This window comes from Macaca fascicularis, chromosome 1 (genome assembly GCF_037993035.2).
Source record: "Macaca fascicularis isolate 582-1 chromosome 1, T2T-MFA8v1.1".
Classification (NCBI taxonomy): Eukaryota; Metazoa; Chordata; class Mammalia; order Primates; family Cercopithecidae; genus Macaca; species Macaca fascicularis.
In genome coordinates this window covers 140,323,297-140,344,770 of record NC_088375.1, presented here as the reverse complement: position 1 = coordinate 140,344,770, position 21,474 = coordinate 140,323,297, and the positions used below count along the sequence as shown (strand labels likewise).

The window sequence follows — 21,474 nt, the reverse complement described above, 5'->3', positions numbered from 1 at the left end:
GGGAGGCCGAGGCGGGTGGATCACGAGGTCAGGAGATCGAGACCATCCTGGCGAACGTGGTGAAACCCCGTCTCTACTAAAAACACAAAAAAATTAGCCGGGCGTGGTGGCAGACTTCTGTAGTCCCAGCTACTCAGGAGGCTGAGGCAGGAGAATGGCGTGAACCCAGAGGGTGGAGCTTGTAGTGAGCAGACATCGAGCTACTGCACTCCAGCCTGGGCGACAAAGCAAGACTCTGTCTCAAAACAACAACAGCAACAACAACAACAATCATAGAGTGACCCCTAGAGCACTGTAGTACAGCCTCTCCTCTTCCAGTGTCCTTTATTTGAATTCCTTGGGAATGTGTCCTTGGGCAAATGCAGAAAATATTTTACTGTTAAGCCAGTTCTTGGGTTCTGTTGTCCCACCAAGATGGGGATACTGGGGAGAAAAGGGGGGAAATAAAATGACTGGGGAATGGTTCTGTTGTAGAAAGGCAAGATCAGAGCAAATTTCTTTGGCTAAATAGTCTAAAATTTAGTTTCTTATATTTGGAAAATAATCTTATTAGCTTAATTTTACCAACGAATTCTTCCATTTCCTTGAAATGTGTGGTTTGTGGTTTTCTTGCGTGTGTGTGTGTGCCTCTGTGTGTGTGCATGTGTGCATGTTTTAAAATTCTGCAAATATAGAACAGATGAAGTCTTCATTCCTAGAAAAACACTTTTTCAATTCTGTGCCAGCTAAGAGGAGGCTGATGGCCTTCTCTTCTCCGTGTGGGCACCCGTGGTGCTTGCTGGCCTCATCCTTTGAGGGTAGATCTGTATTGTCAAGAACTCAGGAGAAGGCTGGTGGAGTTGCCAGTAGCTTGGCTTCCATAATGCCATTTGGCTTTGCTTTAGGGGAAAATACAAAATTAAATTAATGCTGCTTTTATTCCTAAAACATACCTTATTACTTGCTTTGCTTTCAGTGGTACTGGGGAATTTATAAAACCATTAGGATTCAATCAGTTGAGACTGAAAATAGTTCCCCATTGCAATAAGCCATGTTTACCTGTCATCCCTCTCTTTGTCCACATGCCAACACTTGCCCTCTGAAACTGATGAGCCCGGGGAGAATCCACATAGTGAGTCATGCCTATAATCACCATCTATGCTTCAATAAAGGCAAAATCTCAAATTGCTTCAACAACAGTGAGTCTTATGACAATCTTGTAAGGGGTTATTACTATTATTATGTTGCTCATTTAGTCAAAGCACTCAGAGACGAAGGGGCTGTTCTCAGGTCAAATGGTGTAATACCAATTAATATAAACTGGGCCTTCTGCTTTAACCCAGTTCACAAATGATTAGACTTGCTATCTAGACAGTCAAGAAGCCTTCTGGAACCCCTACTCAGAACTAAGAGTGTCGATATACCTTGGGGATTTTTTTACATTCTCTATCAATTTCAACCTTATTGTACTGATATGAATTTTTTTAATGCTGTGAAGAAAAGACTGTTTAACAGAGACTCTCACTGTAGCAGGTGAGCATTAGTACAACGGGCTCTTCTCTAACTTTCCCACACATCAGTGTGCATACTCGGCCCAGGTTGAGATGAGTTTTATAAAGACAGATTGCAACCATGCAATTTTCCAGGTTGGTGGAGCCCAAGTCAGCTGCGAATAATGAAGGGAGAAAAGTTTGGAAAAAAACCTGTTTCAACTTTTCCCTCCCTTTCGTAACACTCATCACCCTTGAAGAGAATTGCTTTTTTCCCATCTTTCTTTCCCATAGGGCCATAACCAAATCTGCTTGTTCGTCATCATATCCCCAGCACCTCTCATTTGTTGCGTGGAAGAATCCATTTCTGTATGGGAGGGTACTTGTGCAACCTGATGTTAATTAAAATGTGCACATCTTTTTACAAAATGACACAAAAGTCAATTGTTTTCTTTATGATGAAATAAGCCAACATAGGTAAAACGCTTAGAAGAAGAGTGCCTGTAAGCTATAAAGGTGTATGCTATTATTATTGGCAGTATATGTTATTTGAATTTAAAGACTATAACAGAATAATGAACCACTTCAGTACTGAAACGACGTAGATTCAACTGTAAGTCCTCTGGTGATTTGTGCCACACCAGGCAAGTTGCTTATTGCCAGTGGCATTTCTTTTTTGATGTGAAATCAGAAGGGTGGTTCCTTTCTTTCTGCCTCTTACCTAAGAGCACAGATAATTTGGGATGTGAACAGGTGCTTTGAAATCGCTAGATGGAAAGATCAAATGTGCTTTTCCTTGAACAGGTTTGAAATACAATTAAATTATTTGGCATAAGAGGGGTAAATGGTAGAAAGACATAATGAAATTATAATTACTACCATCAGGCTACTCACCTCTTGAATTCTTGGTGACATATCAGATAATATTCCTCCCCAAGATCTCAGATTGATACCTTGAGAACGGCTGTCTAGGAGTGTGGGAAGCTGTAATTGACAGTAAAACAATTTTTAAAATATATATATGTTTGTAGGTATATACACACATAAGCACTATCTGATCTCCTATATGCTTGAAAACTCCCCTTCTCCTCCTTTCTGATCGCAGGACCTTTTCTGCAAGATTACTTTTAGAAACAAAACTCTTTTATTTAATTGACAAATTAAAGGCTCTCATTCCAAGTCTCCCTGCTGTGCTTGTCAATCACAGATAGTTTCATAGTTATATTAAATACTATCACTATTTCAAAGTGATTCTGGTTGCTGTTTTAGCGACACCAAACAAGATTCCTAGAGGAAGGAAAACAGAGAGCAGCTGACAGAGTGTGAAGGAAGTGCTGAGGGCCTGGGGTGCCCATCTGTTCACCTCGGAGCTTTGTAGACACTGCAGTCTTCTCGTCACTGTTTACATCTGTCTTCCTTTGTGCCATTTTCAGACAGGTTGTGTCTCTTCCTTCATTCAACACTGCTCTCTCATGGAGGATTTGACCAGCTACATCACCTTTATTTTAAAACAGCTGCTGGCAGGCATCAGAGAAGTTCCCTTGCAGATTCTCCAACTGCCAGCAGTGTTCAGAAAACCCCAGCCCATACGGACTCAGCACTGCTCCTGCATTTGCCACCTCGGCAGGGGATATGGAAACCCCCAAGTGTGCTACCTCCAAGCCCCAGAGCCTGATGTGAACATCTGGTTTTCTGGAAACCAAGATCACGTCCTGTTTGACTTCATTCTTCATGTTTCAAAACTGATGGAATCACTGATCCTAGAGGAGTCGTGTAGGACTGAGTTCGAAGTGTAAAGTCAGTGGTTTTCAAACTCAAGCATGCTTCCTGAGTAGGCGTGAAGTGAGCACTGGGCATGCGCCTTTTAACGAGCTGGACTTGTAATTCTCCTCCAAGTTTCTGGGGACCAAAAGCCTCAGCTTTTTATTTGCCAGCATGGTTCTCCTAAATGATCACTGAGCTGATCTAACTTGCAGCAAAGCTGACAAACAGGTGGAGTTAGGCTTTGACCAGCCAGGTTCTCATATCTAGCTGTGTGTCTTTGCCCCTCTCCTCTCTGCTGTAGATGCAGAAGTCCTTGTATTCTTTTTGACCTTGAAACTCTAGAATAAATGTAGGTACACTCAGGAAGCATTCATATTTCAGGCTTATTTTCTAATTGTGAAATGAAAGGCTTTGTTAGCTATGAGAGCTACAAAGCAGATGGGTAGAATTTTCCAGAGGAAAGAACAGCTAAGCTGCTATTGACACTACACCACTGAGAAGCGTCTCCCTTCCTTGACCGGAGCACTGGACCGAGGCATTGGTCTTGCCGGGAGTACTCTTCAAACTCCTTGGAAATAGCTTCAGTGGGTGCTGGGCAAAGCACTTTAATTTCTGTTTTTTCCATACAAGGGTGGGGCTGAGAAGAGTGGGTGGGAAGGGAGGAAGCAAGCCGGCAAAACTGTGTGTCAATAAGCAAGTTATCACTAAGTCCTGGCCATCCTCCCTCCTGTCTCCCCTGAGGTTATTAGAGATGAAAAGAGACCTGAGAGACATATCAGTAAAATGGCCACATGTGGATTTTGATTCTAATCTGAGCAAACCAGCTGTAACAATTGAGGGAAAGTGGACATGGACTGGGTATTAGGTATTATTAAGACATTATGGTAAATTTTGTTGGGTATGATCATAGCATTGTGATTTTATTAAAACAAATAAGTTCTTATGTGTTAGAGATACATAGGGAAGTATACATGGTGAATTGATATATTGTCTGTGATTTGCTTCAAAAAAACTTTAGGAAAAAAAAAAAGGAGAACAGTTAAAACAAGAACACCCAAATATTGATAATAGTTGAAGCTGGGTGATAGGTCCATGGGAGCTCATTATATTATCCACTCTACTTTGATACTTTTTTCCTATAATACAAAGTTTTAATAATAAAAAAAGATTTTAGTGTGTATGCAAAAATAAATTGTTGAATGAGCAAATACTAAGGAAGTATCCTATCTTTTTTGTTCTTCCCCTCTAGGACTGCCTTTGTTCACTTCCCTTCTAGAATATTTCATCAAAATAGGCATAGAAAAAGGACTGGCCTTCTTGCCAGTCCCCTTGCCTCTAGTCCCTCTGGGTCTTCATATGGTGGAAGAAGCAAGCTGGCTTTCTGGGGTTTTACAAGGGCACTAATACCAGTCATGACCTAATCACCTCCCAAAGGCCCCACCTCATAATGCCATCATCTTGGGGATGAGGATTTCAACATATGAATTTTGGGGAGGATGTAAACATTCAGATCATAGCATGCATCTCCTCTGCATTTTTAACACCCTGTTGCCTAAGAGTCCTAATAAATGAATAACATGAAGCATAAGAAAGACCACAAGAATAATGTACACACGAACCCATTCCATTAACCTTGCCTGGCACTGAGTGACTAGGCTGTGTCACAGTGACAAAGATTGATGCTTATCTATGCAATTTGGCTAAAGGTGATCATGCCTGGCCCAGTCTCCCATGTATACAGGGTGAGTCTATGGCACAATGGTAACCAAAAAGACACCAGGAGAAGTCCCAGGCTGGGGTTTCTGGAGACAGTCTTTTGAAGTAGGCCCCTCTGCCCTTTGCCTGGCCCCTGCCTGCAACATGGATGGACTGGAGGAGGCAGCTCAGGTGTTTTGAGGTCACCAGATGACGAGCATATGCTGGGGATGAAGGAGGGAAACACAGAGCAGCCTGGGGTCTTGAGGAAACCTGTGGTGTTCCAAACCTCTCTTGGAGGACCCAGCACCAGACTGTGCATGGGGAGAAAAATGAAAGCCATTGCTTCTCTGACTTTTGTTACTCACAGCCAGGTGCAGTTTCTGAATGATAAAATCCCACATTTGACAAATACGTATTGAGTGTCTACTATTGTGCCAGGTGCTGGGGGCACGGCAATGAATAAAACAAAGTTCTCGCTTCATGCGGTTTGCCTTCAAGAGTCTCCCTGAGGCTTCACCAGCCCTCCCATCACTGTTGTCATGCTGTGTATATGCCCAAGATTCTCCCACAGGAGAGAAAGAATCTACCTCTGACCCCTTATGTCTCCCTAACTACAGTCTATCCTCTCTCCTCCACCCTTCATTCCCGCATTCTTTTAAGCATAGTCCACATTCAGTGACTTCACTTCCTCACCAACACTTCCCTGGCTTCTACCCTCACCATTCTACTAAGATGCTACTAAGAACCCCCCAGTTTTCTCCTGGTTTTTAAGTCTAATGGACATTTTTGGTTCTTGTCTTTTCAGACTTCTCTGCTTTTCTCAACATTTCTGATCATGTCCTTTTCCTCCCTGGTTGTCTGTGACACTGCTTTTGCCTGGTTTGCTTTGTTACTTCTCTGCCTTTCCCACCAGCAACTGTGCCTCTACCTTCCCCTAAAGTGCTGAGGTTCCCAAGGGCCTCCCTTCCTCCTCTCACTCTGCACACTCTCCGGATAGTCTCATTTCCTTTATCATCTAATCTCCTTTCTTTTTGTTGATGACTTCTAATCTGTACCTCCAACCCAGACCTCTCCCAAGAGCTTCAGACTTACATATCCAACTGTCTGCTGGGCATCTACCTAGATCCAACATGTCCTGAACTGACCATATCGTCTTCCCCCAAACCAACTTCTGCACCTGTGTGCCCTTTCTGTTGCTGGCACCACTTTCTGTCTGGGAGTCATCATTGGTTCTTCCCATCTCATTGTCTAAACCTCCAGCCTGGAAATCCAGAAATTGCTGCTGGGAATGAATGTGGGGTAGGATGAGCCCTTAGATTGCAGAGGGTAACCAAGGGACATCTGAAAGGCTACTTTAGGAGGAAGCTGGTATCAAAGACTGGAATCCAAAGAGGTTGTGCGGAGAAAAAGCAACCAGGTCCTAGATAATAGGAAGGCATCTAAGAGGGGCTAGGAGCCCAGAGGCACAAACTAAGGAACAGCCACATTCATGTTTTCAGGGAGGCTGGGCATAAGTAATCAGTCACAAGCACCCATCAGTTTTGATTATTTCCTCTTCTTTCTGAATTTGTTGTCTGTTTTTCTCACTTGAGTGTGGGCAGGAGATTGCCCATGGCCATGTGGACAATCTTCTCTCCATCCCCTCTCCTTTACTTCCGCAGGCCCCAGGCACACTGTGATCTTGAAACTCCACCCCATATCACATGAACACTTTGGAAAGCATCTGTGTCCATAGCTACTCATATCTCTCTCTTTCTATAGGTCTATGTCTATGTAGGTGTATTTTTCTAAAAGCTCTTAATTTTTACTTTTGAAATTATTTGACTTTGAATAACTTACTTAATGATTTATCTGGTATAAGTTTTAAGCAATCATTGTGAATACTTAAAAATGTTTGTAAAGTGAGTTTTAATACTTAAAAATACTTTAAAATGTCTGTAAACCGTAAACTGGCTTTGAAATTTAACATTTTGTGAACATAGTAAATCCTCACTTAATTCATCCATAGATTATTGGAAACTGCAACTAAGTGAAATGGCTATAATGAAACCAATTTTACCACAGGTTAATCGATATAAACCAGAATTAAGTTTCTTTCTTTTCTTCCTTTCCTTTTTTTTTTTTTTTTTTTTTGAGATGGAGTCTCACTCTGTTGCCTAGGCTGGAGTGCAGTGGCGCGATCTCTGCTCACCGCTCCGCCTCCCGGGTTCAAATGATTCTCCTGCTTCAGCCACCCAAGTAGCTAGGACTACAGGTGCCCACCACACCTGGCTAATTTTTGTATTTTTTAGTACAGACAGGGTTTTACCACGTTGGCCAGGCTGATCTTGAACTCCTGACCTCAAGTGATGCGCCTGCCTCGGCCTCCCAAAATGCTGGGATTACAGCCGTGAGCCACTGCACTTGGCCCAAAATTAAGTTTCTATAGCTTGTTTCTGGTTACAATAAATCACCAAACTTCAAAATAAAGACTAAAATACTTCTAATATTAAATATTTAAATAAATGTGAACTATACATACATTTTTAAAGATTAATTAAAAAGTAAGATAATTATTTACCCAGTTATTTCAGTTCAGAGTCATGGGTGGCTGGATTCCATCCCAGCAGCTCAGGGCACAAGGTAGGAATCTAACCTGGACAGGATGCCCTCCCATGGCAGGGGCACTCACTCCCACACCCACACTCACTCACGTTGAGATCATGCAGAAACACCATTGCCGCTAATGGGCACATCTTGGGGATGTGGGGGGAACAGGAGTACCTGGAGCTAACCCAAGCAGACAGGGGAAAGATATGCAAACCCCACGCTGACAGTGGCCCTGGCCAGGAATCAGTTTTGTTTTCTCTCATCAATGGTATAATAAAACAGTACTGAATGAAACTCAAGGGCCTTTTATCACTGAATTTAACAATGAAGTTGAATAACATTACCTTCCTTAAACATTCACTTAATATTCATTCATTATAATTCTAAAGTGCCTTCATTTTCTTTTGGAGCCAATTAAAAAAAAAAAAAAAAACTTCAAATCTCAAATAGTTTTGTAGGCTTCTGTAAAGCCTGCGGTCCTTAGCCACTAGTCCTATCACTCTGGGGACTAATGGATCAAAATGACCAGCCCACCCCATCTCACCCCATTCTCACTCTACCCCCACTGGCCAGAGTCAACTCATTTCAAACTACCTCACCTTCTCCAGAAAGCCTTCTTCCCCCATCACCATGCTCTTCCAGCTTTCCTTCCCCATGGGTTAGGTGCCCCTCCTAGCTATTCCTGTCTTTCTCAGTGCATTTATTTATCACTTTTATTTTGATTTGCTGTTATTTTTTAATGTATCTGTCTCTCCACTAGACTATCAAGCATAGGAATAGGTTTTATTTTGTGTGTCTTTTATCTTCAGGCATGGTACACAGTAGGTGCTCAATAATATGTGTTGTGGTAATTAATGAGTAAATAAACTATAACAGAGTAGGAAAGAGACCGTGTCTATTGAGGTTTCAGGTTCCATGAGGGATGTATCTAGCAGGCATCATGGTGACTTACAGGGAGGGAGCAGTCAGTTTCACCTGGGGATGGGAAAGTGACACTTGAGTTGAGGTTTGTAAAGAGACAAACTGATGGCTGTGAGAGTGAAGACAGTGTCTGTGAGTAAAAGGGGAGGGCCCAGGAATTCCAGGTGGAGAAAGGAATGCGAGGAGAGTCAGCAAGAGAGTGCTTAGAGAGACAGCCAGATAAGAGCAAGACCAGGAATTTGGGGGAAAGGGAACAGAGAAACAATAGCTTGAGTGCATTTTTGTGTGGCTAATACTCTTTTTTCCATCTTGTTAATAATTTAATAACATTCATTCACCGAATAGTTACTAAGCTCCAGCTATGTGCCTAGTGCTACAGCTACAATTTCCTTCCCAGCTCTTTTTAGTGGGAATGGTAAATGATGAGGGTCCAGTCCTCACACCTTACATCTCTGAATATTGCCTGGTCCCGAGGGAGCCCTCCATATGTACCTGTTCACAGTTACCTGACTGAGGTTGCCATAAATCATAAAATAACTTTCCCAGGGCTCTCCTCTTCTTTGGGTTCCCCCTCCCCGATTATCTATTCAAATTCACATGAATTGTTTCTGTCAAAGAACAGGAACAGACTGTAAGTTTAGTTGGAATGGAACTGTGAAACTATTTCTGGAAAAAAAGGTCACAGATCAAAATGACAAACATCACACACACACACACACACACACACACACACACACACACACACACACACACTTCCTATGCCAAACAAGTTCTCTTAATTTTCCAAGTAAAAAATAACTCTTCCATGTCACACATCACAACTGAACAAGCACTGCCAACCCAAGTTCAAGGTCAGACTAGACCTCTTAAGGAAGATAAGGCTGTGAAGGGATCTGCCTCTATTAACTGAGGTCAGTCTAAGGGGCCCTTAGGCCTTGATCCTGTGCTTAAGAAATTGATACAAGGTCCTAGGCAGCAGCCAAGAAGATTCTGGCCGTAAGAGGCCTCTGCTTGGGTTGTCTGGGATCAAAACCATGTCTCTCCTTTGAGACTGTGTAATATTTTTTCTTAAGGTAGAACAGACACGTTTATCATCTCCTAAAAAGTCTTGTTTGCATAGTATTTCTGATGCTTTGGATCAAATGTGTTCATCAAACAGACGTCACTCTACCAGCATATGAAATGTCTTAGGCATTGAATGTTTTGTTGTTTTACTTTCTGTGATTCAAAGAAGACAATCTGGAAACAGTATTCATTTCTAAGTTGAGGATATACCTAACACAAGGGTAAATAAGTAGCCTCAGGTGAAACGTGTCTTTCTGGGGCAGACATGGCCTCTGGGGGCCATGGAAGGTTCTGAAGGGAGGGATGAGCTGCAGTCTTGAAGGCATGCAGACCAGAGGTGAAAAGCAGTTGAAGCAGTGGACAAAAGTGTGTGCTGCTGTGTTCAGTCCTGGGCTGAGCTACAGGAAACCCACATTTATCCGGGAGGGAAGTTGTTGCTAGGCAACTGGGAGAATGTGGATTTGAAGCATGTTTCTTGCAACCTGACAGTTGTTAAGCATCAAATGAAAAGGGAGGAAGCCGGCTTCAGTGGAGAGGGGGCAACCAGGAGGGGACACCCCGAGCACTAGGAAATGCGTCATCAGTGGAGAATTCAGACTCAATCACTGGGGGGTTGGGGGACATGCCAAACTGTCTCTACCAGGAGGTCACAGAGACACACAGTCTCCCAGAATGAGAAGGAACTGAGAGTCTCAACTAGAGGGTGGGCTCTCGGGTATGTGAACAGACAAGTTATGGGACTCTCTGTGGCTCAACAGAAACTAGGTCTTTTTCTGTCCGTCCCAGTATCTGTGGTTAATGAAAGCAAAACTGAGCTTGGAATCTAGGGGCAGCCAAAAGGTCACTCCATGAGACAGACCTTCTCCTGGTCTGGGGGGTCTGAAGAAGGAGAAATGGGGAACAAAGGGCCTCTCAAAAGAGGCTGTGTTCTTGCTTTCATAAGAGCAAAATGCTTTTTGTTCAAAGTGTTTTTCCATCTCTTCTCTAATGTGAATTTCATTATTATTCCATGAGCTATGTAGGACAAGTCTTATTTTCTCGATTTTACACATGTGAGGCTAAGATTTCCTTTAAATGGCAGCAAGTTAGGAGCCAACATAGAGCCAGGGCCCAGTCTCTCAGACACTAAGAGATGCCTGTATGCCCCAGCAGCTGCCCAGGCCTGTGGTCCTCACGCCATTGGATCCTGTGCTCAGGGGCAGGGAGGATGCTGAAGGGGGCAGGGAGGATGCTGATTACTTCATAAACAAAGTTAAGGAAGAATCTGTGTATATTGAGACCTCTTCGTAAAGGATGCATATTAGAGGTAGGTAGAAAAACATTTTATGTAAAGGCTATTAACCTGGGGTCTGGCTTCAGCTGCTCCATGAGCCCCACCCTGTGTGTCCACGTGAACTGGGGTTTCTTTAGGGAACAGGTCTAGAGCTGTAGTCAGATTCTCGAAGGTAATCCTAATCCATAAGAAAGGTTAAGAGCTACTGTTCTGTAGAGATAAAACATATCAGAAGCCAAAACCCTTCTTAAAACCAACTGACCCTGGAGAGAACCTGACGCCTCACACATTGGGGCACACATTGGAGGCGCCCAGTGCGTATTTACTGAACAAAGGCCAGGACCCCAGGACTCATTCTCCTCAATGGCAGTCTTCCCAGGGGCCTGCTGTTGTCTTAAGTGACTTCAGTTTTGACCTCTCAGTATTTCTTTCTTTGTAAATCCATAAAAGCAACATCTGATCTGTCATGAAAATAAGCCCTGGCCTACTGCCTGCCTAGAGCTGAAAAGACATCAAGGCAAGCAAGTGACAATCGAGCCAATAGGTTCGATGTGCACGAAGGGGCCTCTCTTTTATTTCATTTTTATTTCTTCTTTGTTGAAATCCGTTCACCCAGAGGATATTTTGATTGTAATAGGTACAGATTTTTGTAGATGCAGGCAGAAAAAATACTAATGCATTAGTGGGACCTCACTGTGAAATCCTGTAGATGTGGGGGTTTCCCAGATACTTGACGCAGCAATATCCATCCGAAAATTGAAATGCATAGTTGAAAATTTAACAAACTGCAACGAATGACCCAGGAGAGCAGCAACTGGCAGCTCTCACTGGGCAGGGGGCGGTCCACCCATGCCTCTCCCCAGTGACTCAGGAATTCAGGGAGCAGAGCCGAGAACTAAACAGGACATTGATAGGCGCATGTAGTCGGAACCCCAAGATTGGGCCCTTTTCTTCCTGGAACTCAATGTCCAGCCACTCCGTAGTCAAAAAGACATGGATAAAATGCAATCAGATAGTAAAAATGGCAACAGAGCAGTGCTTGGGGGACAGACAAGAAAGCTGAATCATGCCACACTGGAAGCATTTTCAAAGGAAAACCGTGAACCCAAATGCCGAGGAGGCTGACTTTTCTCTATCAACAGGCATTTAGGAGGGGGAAGGGAGGGAGACTCAGACTTCCCAGCAGCGTGGCAGGTCTTGGCACCCGCCTCGGTTCCCCTGCCGAACTTCCACAAATAAACATTCAAAGCAGAAGGGAGAGATTTGCTTCTCAGCAAGATTTCAAAGCTGTGCACCAGAGTTGGAGAGAAAACAGGAAGGATGGTAGGGGGAAGAGGGGGAGGAGGGGGGGAGGAAGAGGGGGGAGGAGGGAGGGGGGAGGAGGAGGGGGGAGGAGGAGGGGGGAGGAGGAAGGGGGGAGGAGGAGGGGGGAGGAGGAGGAGGGGCATGCATGCCTTGGGCCAAATCAGATGGGAAGCGTCCCAACCTCTCACCCGAAACTGACACACCATTTTTTATGAGGTGCGAAACATTTCAGGTAGTGTTGGCACTAATAATACCTTGGGCCCAGGTCTGAGCTTCTGGGTTTCAAGCTGGGGGCGTTAAGCCTGCAAAGGCCGCAGGTGAAGACAAACTCCTTCAGGTGAAACCAAGAGTGGCTATTAATAAATTTCCTTGGAGAAAATTCAGTCATTTGGCTCTCGTTGCTCTCCCAGACCACCTAGGTTAATCTGCGTGTGCGCACTTGCAAGTGAACGTGTGCGATAGTGTGCAAATGAGTGCGTGAGTGTACGAGTGGGGATGGGTGGGATGGTGTGGGAGGGATGTAGTAAGGCCATGGGTACTACCTTTGGATTGTTTGAAGATGACAACACTCACTTCTAATCTCCAAGGAACCCAGAGAAAACACAGCTGGTCTCAGTCGGTGCTAACCCCAGCGTCCCCCCTCCGATTCTTCGGGCTCCACAAGTTCCCACGTCTCGGAGGTTGCACCCACAGCCCCAGCTGCTTACTCAAAGTGGGCTGGTGCCGTTACAGTGGTTTAGTGAGATTTTCCCTCTTGCTTTGTTAATGAGAACTCATTTGGCATTTAATAAAACCTTATTTATACACTGGCCTACGTGCATATGAGAAACAGCCCAGAACAGAAGGCCCAGCATTCCTGCACTGCAGCTAAGCATGGCTGTGCGCCAAACAGCTGCAATAACAGCCGCGTCCCGGCGGAGCCCCTTCCCCGGCCCCGGAGCAGCCCCTGCCTGCCTGATGCTCCTCCCAGAGGGTCGGAGGGTCTGCCCTGAGCCTTTCTGGGCCTGCCTCAGGCTTGTGTTTCTGAAAACCCAAATAGAATGGGTCCAGGAGCAATAAAGGCAAAGTCCCATTTTAATGCCTGATATTTCTTTCAGGTTTCTTTTTTTTTGGTAAATTTTTGTTTTTAGTGTAATCCATTTGTCAAACGGAAGAGCACATTTTAAAGGCACCAGAAGACTACATATGTCCTGCGTCGGTTGGATCTTTCCCCACCGAGGAGACTGAAGCAGGAGTGAGAGGAGAGCAGGTAGAGGTGGTGCTCCGAGGTTAACTGAGGCCGGCTCCCCACAGGGCTTTCTCCTCTGGGCAGTCTCCCGGTCCACTACAGGCTCTGTTGCTCACCAGCTTTGTTAACAGAACAGGAGACAGAAAGCATCTCCACACCACAGTGGTCTCATGGGTGATCAAATGAAAGTTCTTTGGACCCTCAGAGGTGTGTGGGGTACTATTATTATGCGTGGTCTATAGAGATCGAGGTTGTAAATCAAACTCTTAAGTTCTAGGTCAGTGATTCTCAGTCTTGCCTGGACATTGGACTTACCTGGGAAGGTTTTTAACACAGTGAAGCCAAGGCTGCACCCTAGGCCAGCTGACTCAGAATCTCTGGGGGTGGGGGCCAGGCATTTGTAGGACACATTGAATCACTGGGGAAGCTTTTAAAAACTGCTGCTGGTGGTGGGGTGTGTGGGGGGATGGGGCAAATGCTGCTGGTGTTGGCCCTTTCTAGGCTGCACTGCTGTGAAATGTCCTGTTTGCTTGTCTCTGGTCTGGCTGTGAGTTCAGTGAGGGTGGAAGGTTCACATCTGGGGCCTTGGCCTCGGCACAATGCCCGGCCCCTCACAGGTGCCCGGCGCAGGTTTGAGTGCCTGCACACAGAAACGGAGAAAGCAAGCCCCCAGGACCCATCTGCGGTCTGCAAGGGCGACAGGTCAAGGTAGCCCAGGGTTTCTCAATGCTGGCATTTGCCAAGGCAGTGTGTGAAGGCGTAAGGAAAGACTTTCTGGTCTTTCTTGTCTGATAAAGAAACATTTAGAAGCCAGTGTCCTGAGTTTTGGTTCTAGTCTCCGATGGAAAGTTTTACCCAGGTGCCCATTTACCCTGCTATCTCTGGCATTGACATCCCAGAGTTAGTGGTCATGTCCAAGGAGGTAAATTTACCTATACTGATGGCCAAGGTACTTCAAGAAGAGAAGAATGACCCTGTTCCCTTCACGGTGACAAGAGGATTGCATGAACCTGGGTGCCCGGGCCCTGCCTGCAAAGCCCAGGTGCACAGACATTGCTCATTCTGCCCGTTCTGCAGAGCATGAGGGCCCTGGACACCGGAGAGGGAGCCTCTGGCGGCTCTGCAAACACCAGCACTGGACTCCTGGCTGTGCTGGTATTCAGCTGCCTGGAATAAGGGACCTTTGTTGCCTCACTCTTCTGTCTGATTCTGAAAACAAGTCAAGGAGCGTGTCTAAAATCAGGTTCTTTTTGAAACTTTCAGTAGAGACATTTGGACTACATGGCTTTTTATTCTTCCTATAGTGTGGTGAGCCAAGAAACCTTTTCTGGGGTCCTGGGCTCTCACTGATGGTGGCATCCGTAGGTTCTGATCCTTCATACTCACTCTGGGGCCCCACCCTGACGAGCTGGGAAAATTGTAGAGTAACTTTCCATGGAAAGTCACACATTGAAAGGGATTAAGAGTGGACTCTGCCAGAAACTGAGGGGTCTTATTTTATGTTGCTTCATTTTTAAAAACCTTCAGCTTGCTTTTTAAGACAAACTGAGAGTGGGTTTCCTGGGACTTGAGAGAGCAGTCATAAAACAGACAAAACACAGTTCCTCAATCAAGTTCTTAGTGACTGACATTCCCTAAAACACAGTTCTAGACATTAAAAGGTAGGCAAAAAAAACCCCCCACAAAAACATAATTTCATGCTAGAAATATTATACATGCCACCTTCTCTGAAGGATTCTAATTTTGAGTGTTTCTGAAAGTGTGGCCTACAATGATCTTCATCAGGATCGCCAAAGGTAACAGGATAGATTCTGGGCCCAGCCTGGTTCTTCTGAATCAGAGTGATTGGGGGTGGGGATTTAGAACTTGCATCTTTTACCAACTTCTCTGATGGTTTTTATGCACTTTGCAGTATGAAAACCTCTGCTCTACACCTCCTTTATCTCATTCCTTCTCATCTTATCCTTCTAGCAAAGGAGGAGGTATTTTCAGGTCCCAGGCAGTCTGTCTGGGATGCAGTTCTAGAACAAAGGGTTGAGCTAGATCAGGGCTTTCCAAATTTTTGAGACTATCAAACTTTCTCTGTCATTTTTTCTCTCTAGAAACACCAACCATTGGGCCGGGCGCGGTGGCTCAAGCCTGTAATCCCAGCACTTTGGGAGGCCGAGACGGTCGGATCACGAAGTCAGGAGATCGAGACCATCCTGGCTAACATGATGAAACCCCATCTCCACTAAAAAATACAAAAAACCAGCCTGGGCGACAAAAAAGAAACACCAACCATTGAGGTTGAGACCAGTTCCAGAGGAAGAAGCATGGTGCCTTCATTTATTAAAATTTATGAAATGTTTTGCATGTACTTTTTCTTATATAATTCCTACTACTCTATAAAGTATTATATTTGTTTTATAGATAAGTACTGGGACCAGAAAAGGTTCAATATCTTACCACGATCACCTGGCTAGGAAATAGCAGGTCAGGGAGTCAAACCAGGCCTCCTCCTTCCTTTACCACTCTGCCAGAGGAGGTGAAGGGGACTCTCCCCACATTTAGAGTGGACAGAAACATGCCACAGCCACATACCTAATGGTGAACCTCATAGTGACTTCTGGGTCCCTGGGCCACTGTTTTAGAAATACTATCAGTTGTGATTTTTTGAGTCCTGGGAGCCTGGAGCTTTTGCAAGGATTGTCCAGAACACCAGGCTCACGCCCTCCCCAAGGTCAATTCGTCAGGCTCTGCTGCCCCAAGAATCACCTTGCAATTGGTGAGCAGCCAGACCCCTCCCTTACCACACGGAAGAGCTTGAAGAAGTCCACGTTGGCATACAGAGTGTCTTCTATCCACTGTAGGGTGCCCTGGGAAAGGGAGCACAGGGCATAGCGCACAGTCTGTGCCCCGCGTCGCTGGCTAAAGATGATGAAGCGCTCCAGGAGGGCCTCGCTGCAGGCGATGTCCTTCAGCGCCAGGTCTGGTACTCCATGAGCAAACTGCAGGGAGAAGAGGCAATGCTAGAAACTGCCCTGTGGTAGGAAAGACAGCCATGTCCTAACCCACAGAACATGGGAATACCTTATGTTACATGGCAATGGGAATTAAGATCGCAGATGAGATTAAAGCCACTAATTAACTGATTTTAAAATAAGGAGAATATTTTGGCTTTTCTAGGTGGCCCTTGTGTAATGACAAGGGTCCCTTAAATGTGGAAGACGGAGGCAGAAGAAACAGAGTCATGTGATGTGAGAAAGACTTGATGAGCCCCCACTGGCCTTGGGATGGAAGAGACCACTAGCCAAAGATTGCAGAGTGTCTCTGGAGGCTGAAGGAGGCAGGAAAATGGATTTTTCTCTAGAACTCCCTAGTAAGGAATGCAGTCCTGCTGACTCCCTAACTTTCAGTCTTGTGACCTCCAGAACCATAAGATAATGCATCTGTGTTGTTTGAAGTCACTAAGTTTGTGGTCATTTGTTACAGTAGCAACAGGAAACCAATACGATCCCAATACCTCCCCTTATCAGGGTGCCATTTACAATTCAAGGGATTCTCTTCTTACAGCATGATGTGACAGTACCATCAAGGCTTCCTCCCTGAAGGTGGGGTTGAGGAGTAGCTAGAACAAATTTGTTCTTGGATTTAGCAAACAAAAGTACCAGATGCCCAGTCGAATCTGAATTTCAGATAAATGAATAATCTTTAGTACAAATATGTCCCAAATTGGGTCCAAATAGAACATAATTATTCAAAAAAATTACTTGTTGTTTATCTGAAATTCGAATTTAACTAGACACTCTGCACCTATTTTGTCTGGAGCCCCTAAACCCTGCATAGCGCACATTCTGCAGCTCCTGGGGAGCTCAAGGATAGTGGTTCTTGAAGTACAACCCTCATGATGGCCTCTCAAGGATCAGGTGGCAGGGGAGAGGCCCGGACCTTGGCCAGCAACCCGTGGCCACCCAGCACCTTAACTGGCTCCTGGAGTCCTGGACTCCCATAGCAGTGGAAGACCCTGAGTACCATGGGCAAATTCATGAGATTCCCGGGGCACCACAGTCTCCCATGACTTCTAACGACACGGCTCTCTGGGCTGGAGGGCAGAACAGGCCTGAGCTCTGCTAACTCCTACACTGCCCAGACTACACATGGCAGCCTGGTTCCCATATGAGGCACAGATCACAGCTCACCAGGAGTCAGTGTGGACCCTTTCAATCTCAGGGACCCATAAAACAGTGAAACCAGAGCACTGAAGAGGGCATGTGAAGAATAGCTACTAAAAGCAGCTAGTATTTACTGAGTGTTTACTATGTATCAGGCACCCTTCCAAGTGTTCACATATATTATTTCTTTTAACTTCAGCTGCCATAGGCAGTAGGCACTTTTGCTATTTCCATTTTACAAATAAGGAAATGAGAGGCACAGAGTGGTTAATTAACTTGCCTGAAGTCACATAGCTAAGTGTGTGGCCTTGTGAGATTTGAACCCAGAGCTTAACCATCACCTGTTAGCTCACCAGTGAGTAGGGAAGAGGGAGAAGGCAGGACAAAGAAGGGTAGGTTTATAAATTATTTCACTGAGGAGGCAACATCTGAGCTGGGCCTTGAAGCATGTCCAGTTTACTGGGTTGGGGTGAGCCAGAGAACTGAGCCCCTGTCATCTTCTAATTCCCTAGATGGAGAGTGGGGATGGTGAGGTTCCTTCTGAGCTGTGCTCAGCCCCCAGGCAGAAAGGACCAGGAGGGGTATCCAGTCCTGATGGTAAAGGACACAAATCCACATTCAATGAGCATGGGCAACAACACAGAGGTGAGCTCCCATGTTGGACAGCGCCCAGAGAGAACGTTGCCATGGTGATGGACAGTTCTGGGAACAGTGCTGATCAGGAGCCCCGGAGCGGGATGGAGGTGGAGATACAGATCAGGAGCTAGAAGACAGGTGAGCCCACGAGGCAAAGCATCCTGGGAAGTGGGCAGAGAGGGCCCGGTCGGCTGGAACGTGCCTCTGCGAAGTGCAGATGGCTCAGGGTTTGCTAATCAGCAGAGCATCAGCTCATCAGAGCCAGCAATACGAAATAAAGGCACAACCTGGTGACCCCAGCCTCTGTTCTCCCACGTGAAAGGCCTCGACACTGATGCCAGAAGCACAGCGCTAGAGATCCAAATGTCACGTTAGTAAGGAACTGGAAAGAAATTTCCCCGAAATTCCTGTCCTTATCTTCATCTCCCTTTTATTACCAACTGGAAGTCATCACAGGCATTGTCAGGACTTGAGTTTTGCGAGCTGAAGAGAAAGCAAAGGGGAAAATGAGCAATCGGTGCCGACAGCACCCCCTCTGTGGGGGTGGGAGAGGAAGCTAAACAGGGCCTGGCAGGAGCCGCACCACCCCAGGGCCTGGGCACTGCAGGCGCCAAGCTCACCCTGCCTCCAGGCTGACCCTGGGTTCCCCTTGTCTAGTTTCGGTGAAAACCTCAGGGTCTGAGAAGCCAGAAAAGCAGGTATGGGCTCCTTCACTGTGCAGGGAACCAGTGTGAGAACCTGCTTCCAGGAGCCGGTGCTGACCACGTGGGGTGGGGTCCCTCACTCCTCTGGACTCAGACAGCACCCTGTGCAGACCTTGATCTCAGGGTTGACACAGGCTCTGAAGTTGTGTTTATGTCTCCTTCTCTCCTGGAGTCTGGAGGAAGACCAGACCCAGCCAGGAGGGAGTCGGGAGGGTGTCTGGTATATCAGCTGCTGCAGATCTTGCATTCTTGCTGTGTTCATCACACTGAAGAAGCTGGGCGGGGAGCCCTGAAGGCCCAGAGGACAGCTGCAGCTCTCACACCTGAGCCTGCAGAATCACCTGGAGGGCTTGTGAAGCACAGATTGCTGGGCCTTATCCCAGGGCTTTGGACCCAATTCGCCTGGAGTGGGGCCTGAGAATTTGCATTCTTAACAAGCTCCCAGGCATTGCTGATGCTGCTGGTCTCTGGGCTTTGAGAGCCCCTGGACTGGAGTAAGAAACACTGGATTAGGATTGACAGGACCTGGATTCCATCTGGCTCTGACAATTTCTAGCCCTGTAACTGTGCACAAATCACCCCAGCACCAGACGCCCAAGCCTCCTTCTCTGTTGACCCATCTCAGGATTGTTGTGAGGAGTAAAGGAGCTAAGGGATGTGCAAGTCATGAATTAGTGGTAAGAATGCTCTACATAAATAGAGGAGATTATTTAAAGGGGTAAAATAAATTGGGGTTGTATACACAGGTCAGAAATGTGCCAGGGGATAGAAGAAGGAGTTTCCTGGTGCTGAGAAGGAAGTGGTCCAGGAAAGCAGAGGTGGGCTCTTCTGCAGCGTCTCAGGTTCTGTAGCCCCGGGACGCCACCGCAGCACTTGCCAGCACTGTGCTGGCAGCTTCCCAGCCCGGAACGCTCCTCTCACTATGTGGCTAACAGACAACTCTGCTCAAATACCACCTCATCAGGAAGGCCTTCCTGAGCATCCCCCTTAAACCTGCCCTTGTGTCCCTCTCTAACCCCCGACCCTATTGGATTTTCCTTGCAGCAGCCATCACAGCCAGGAGTCACACAGCAGAGTCTCTGCTTACCTGAGCGCTGCCTGTGGCCCCACTGGAATGGAAGTTCCTCGGCCTGGGGTTTTGCCTGTCTGGTTCACACTGTGCTCTAATACCTATAACTGTCCCTAAATAGTTGAGTAATAAATGAATAGACTTCTGTTTCCTCATCTATAAAGAGGAGGTTGTACCCCATGATCTCTACGTTTCCTTCCAGTTATAAAAACCTGAGATGTTTTAAAGTTGCTAGGATGTGTGCAGCTTTGAGTCCTATGATGAAAATGATCACGATCTCAAGTGATCCCCCGGTTTTTTCCTAAATACAAGGCATTAAGTGATGGATTCTGAATGTGAACACAAGGAAGAAAAAAGAATAAAGTCAACATGTTTCTTGCCTTTCTCAGGCTGGGTGCTTCCCCCCTCCCCTCCAGGGACCACCAGCCAGTGACATCCACCTACCTGCTCCGGCCGGACTTGAGAGTTGATCAGAAGGTGGACCACTGAGTCAGACAGGCCAATGTTTTTAATGAGAAATAATGTCAGTGTTTCTTCGTCTTTCAAGATATCCCTTATCCGTATTCCTCTTCCTACATATGAATAAGAGAAAGAACAGGGTATTGAAGGGGAAATGGGTCAAAAAAGGGAAAACAGCTAGAGTTGATTGGGAACACTTCTAACTCGACTCTCAGAGGAAGACTCTGTTCTTGGGGTCTCTGGGAGCCCCTAGAGGTGAGGCTCTTGCCAGTGGGCTGCCCCCAACACAGTCACAACACTGACTGCTGAAGCAGCTGGGCCCAATTTAGTAAGAAGGTGGAAAAAGTTAGCCAGGGCTGGGTGGGGGTGTCAGATGCTTTGTGGGGTTGGTCTAGGACAGTGCTTCTCATTGAGGTGGGTCTGGGGAGCTGGAACAGGGGAATTTCATCCTCCTGGGACTATTTGGCAAGATCTAAAGACATTTCTGGGTGTCACAACTGGGGAGGTGCTAGTGGGTAGAGGCCAGGGGTGCTGCTAAACATCCTGCAAGGCCCAGGACACTCCTCCCTCCCCCACACAAAGGGTTGTCTGGCCCCAAGTGTCAGTAATGCTGAGGTTGAGAAGCCCTGGTCTAGGATTGGAGGAGACACGTGCTTTTCCCACACTGCAGCTGTCACAGGGTAGAGGACCCTTCTGGGTGTTTCTATCATCTCAGCTTGGGCTGAGATGCCCAGGGCACTGTCATGGACTAAGAGAAATGAGCTGGGGCCATTGAGGGCAGGAAAAGCTCCATGTAGAAAGAGGAGAGCCAGGCACATGCCTGGGCTTCCTCCAGCTCCTCTCAACACCTGTGGGAAGCAGGGTTTCTTTATAAGGAGGCATAAAGAACACCTAACAGTTAAGGTGACCTTGGGGCAAGTGACTGAGCCTGTCCCTGTGTCTGCACTTTCCACATCTCCCTCATAAGATTGTTGACTCGGGGTAAGGAATGTGAAGTGCTTAGCTCCCAGGCCTCAAAACAGAGAGCACTCAATAAATGCTTGTTATGATCAAATTAATATTCTTAACCTTCCTGGGAGATTCACACAAGCACCCTCCTCCTCAGCTGGCTTCCAGGGCCAATTTAGTAAGAAGGTGGAA

General features: G+C 46.2%; 1 protein-coding gene across 2 annotated transcripts in view; it reads right to left on the bottom strand.

The window, feature by feature from the left end:
- The window catches only part of ABCA4 (ATP binding cassette subfamily A member 4), a 128,961-nt gene that overhangs the window by 90,450 nt on the left and 17,037 nt on the right, over positions 1–21,474 (bottom strand). For both annotated transcript variants that reach the window (XM_045382934.2, NM_001319343.1), the window contains 3 exon segments: positions 20,320–20,447; positions 16,105–16,302; positions 2,364–2,453 (listed from right to left, as the gene is read on the bottom strand). In XM_045382934.2, coding sequence (XP_045238869.2) covers positions 2,364–2,453; positions 16,105–16,302; positions 20,320–20,447 — 416 coding nt within the window.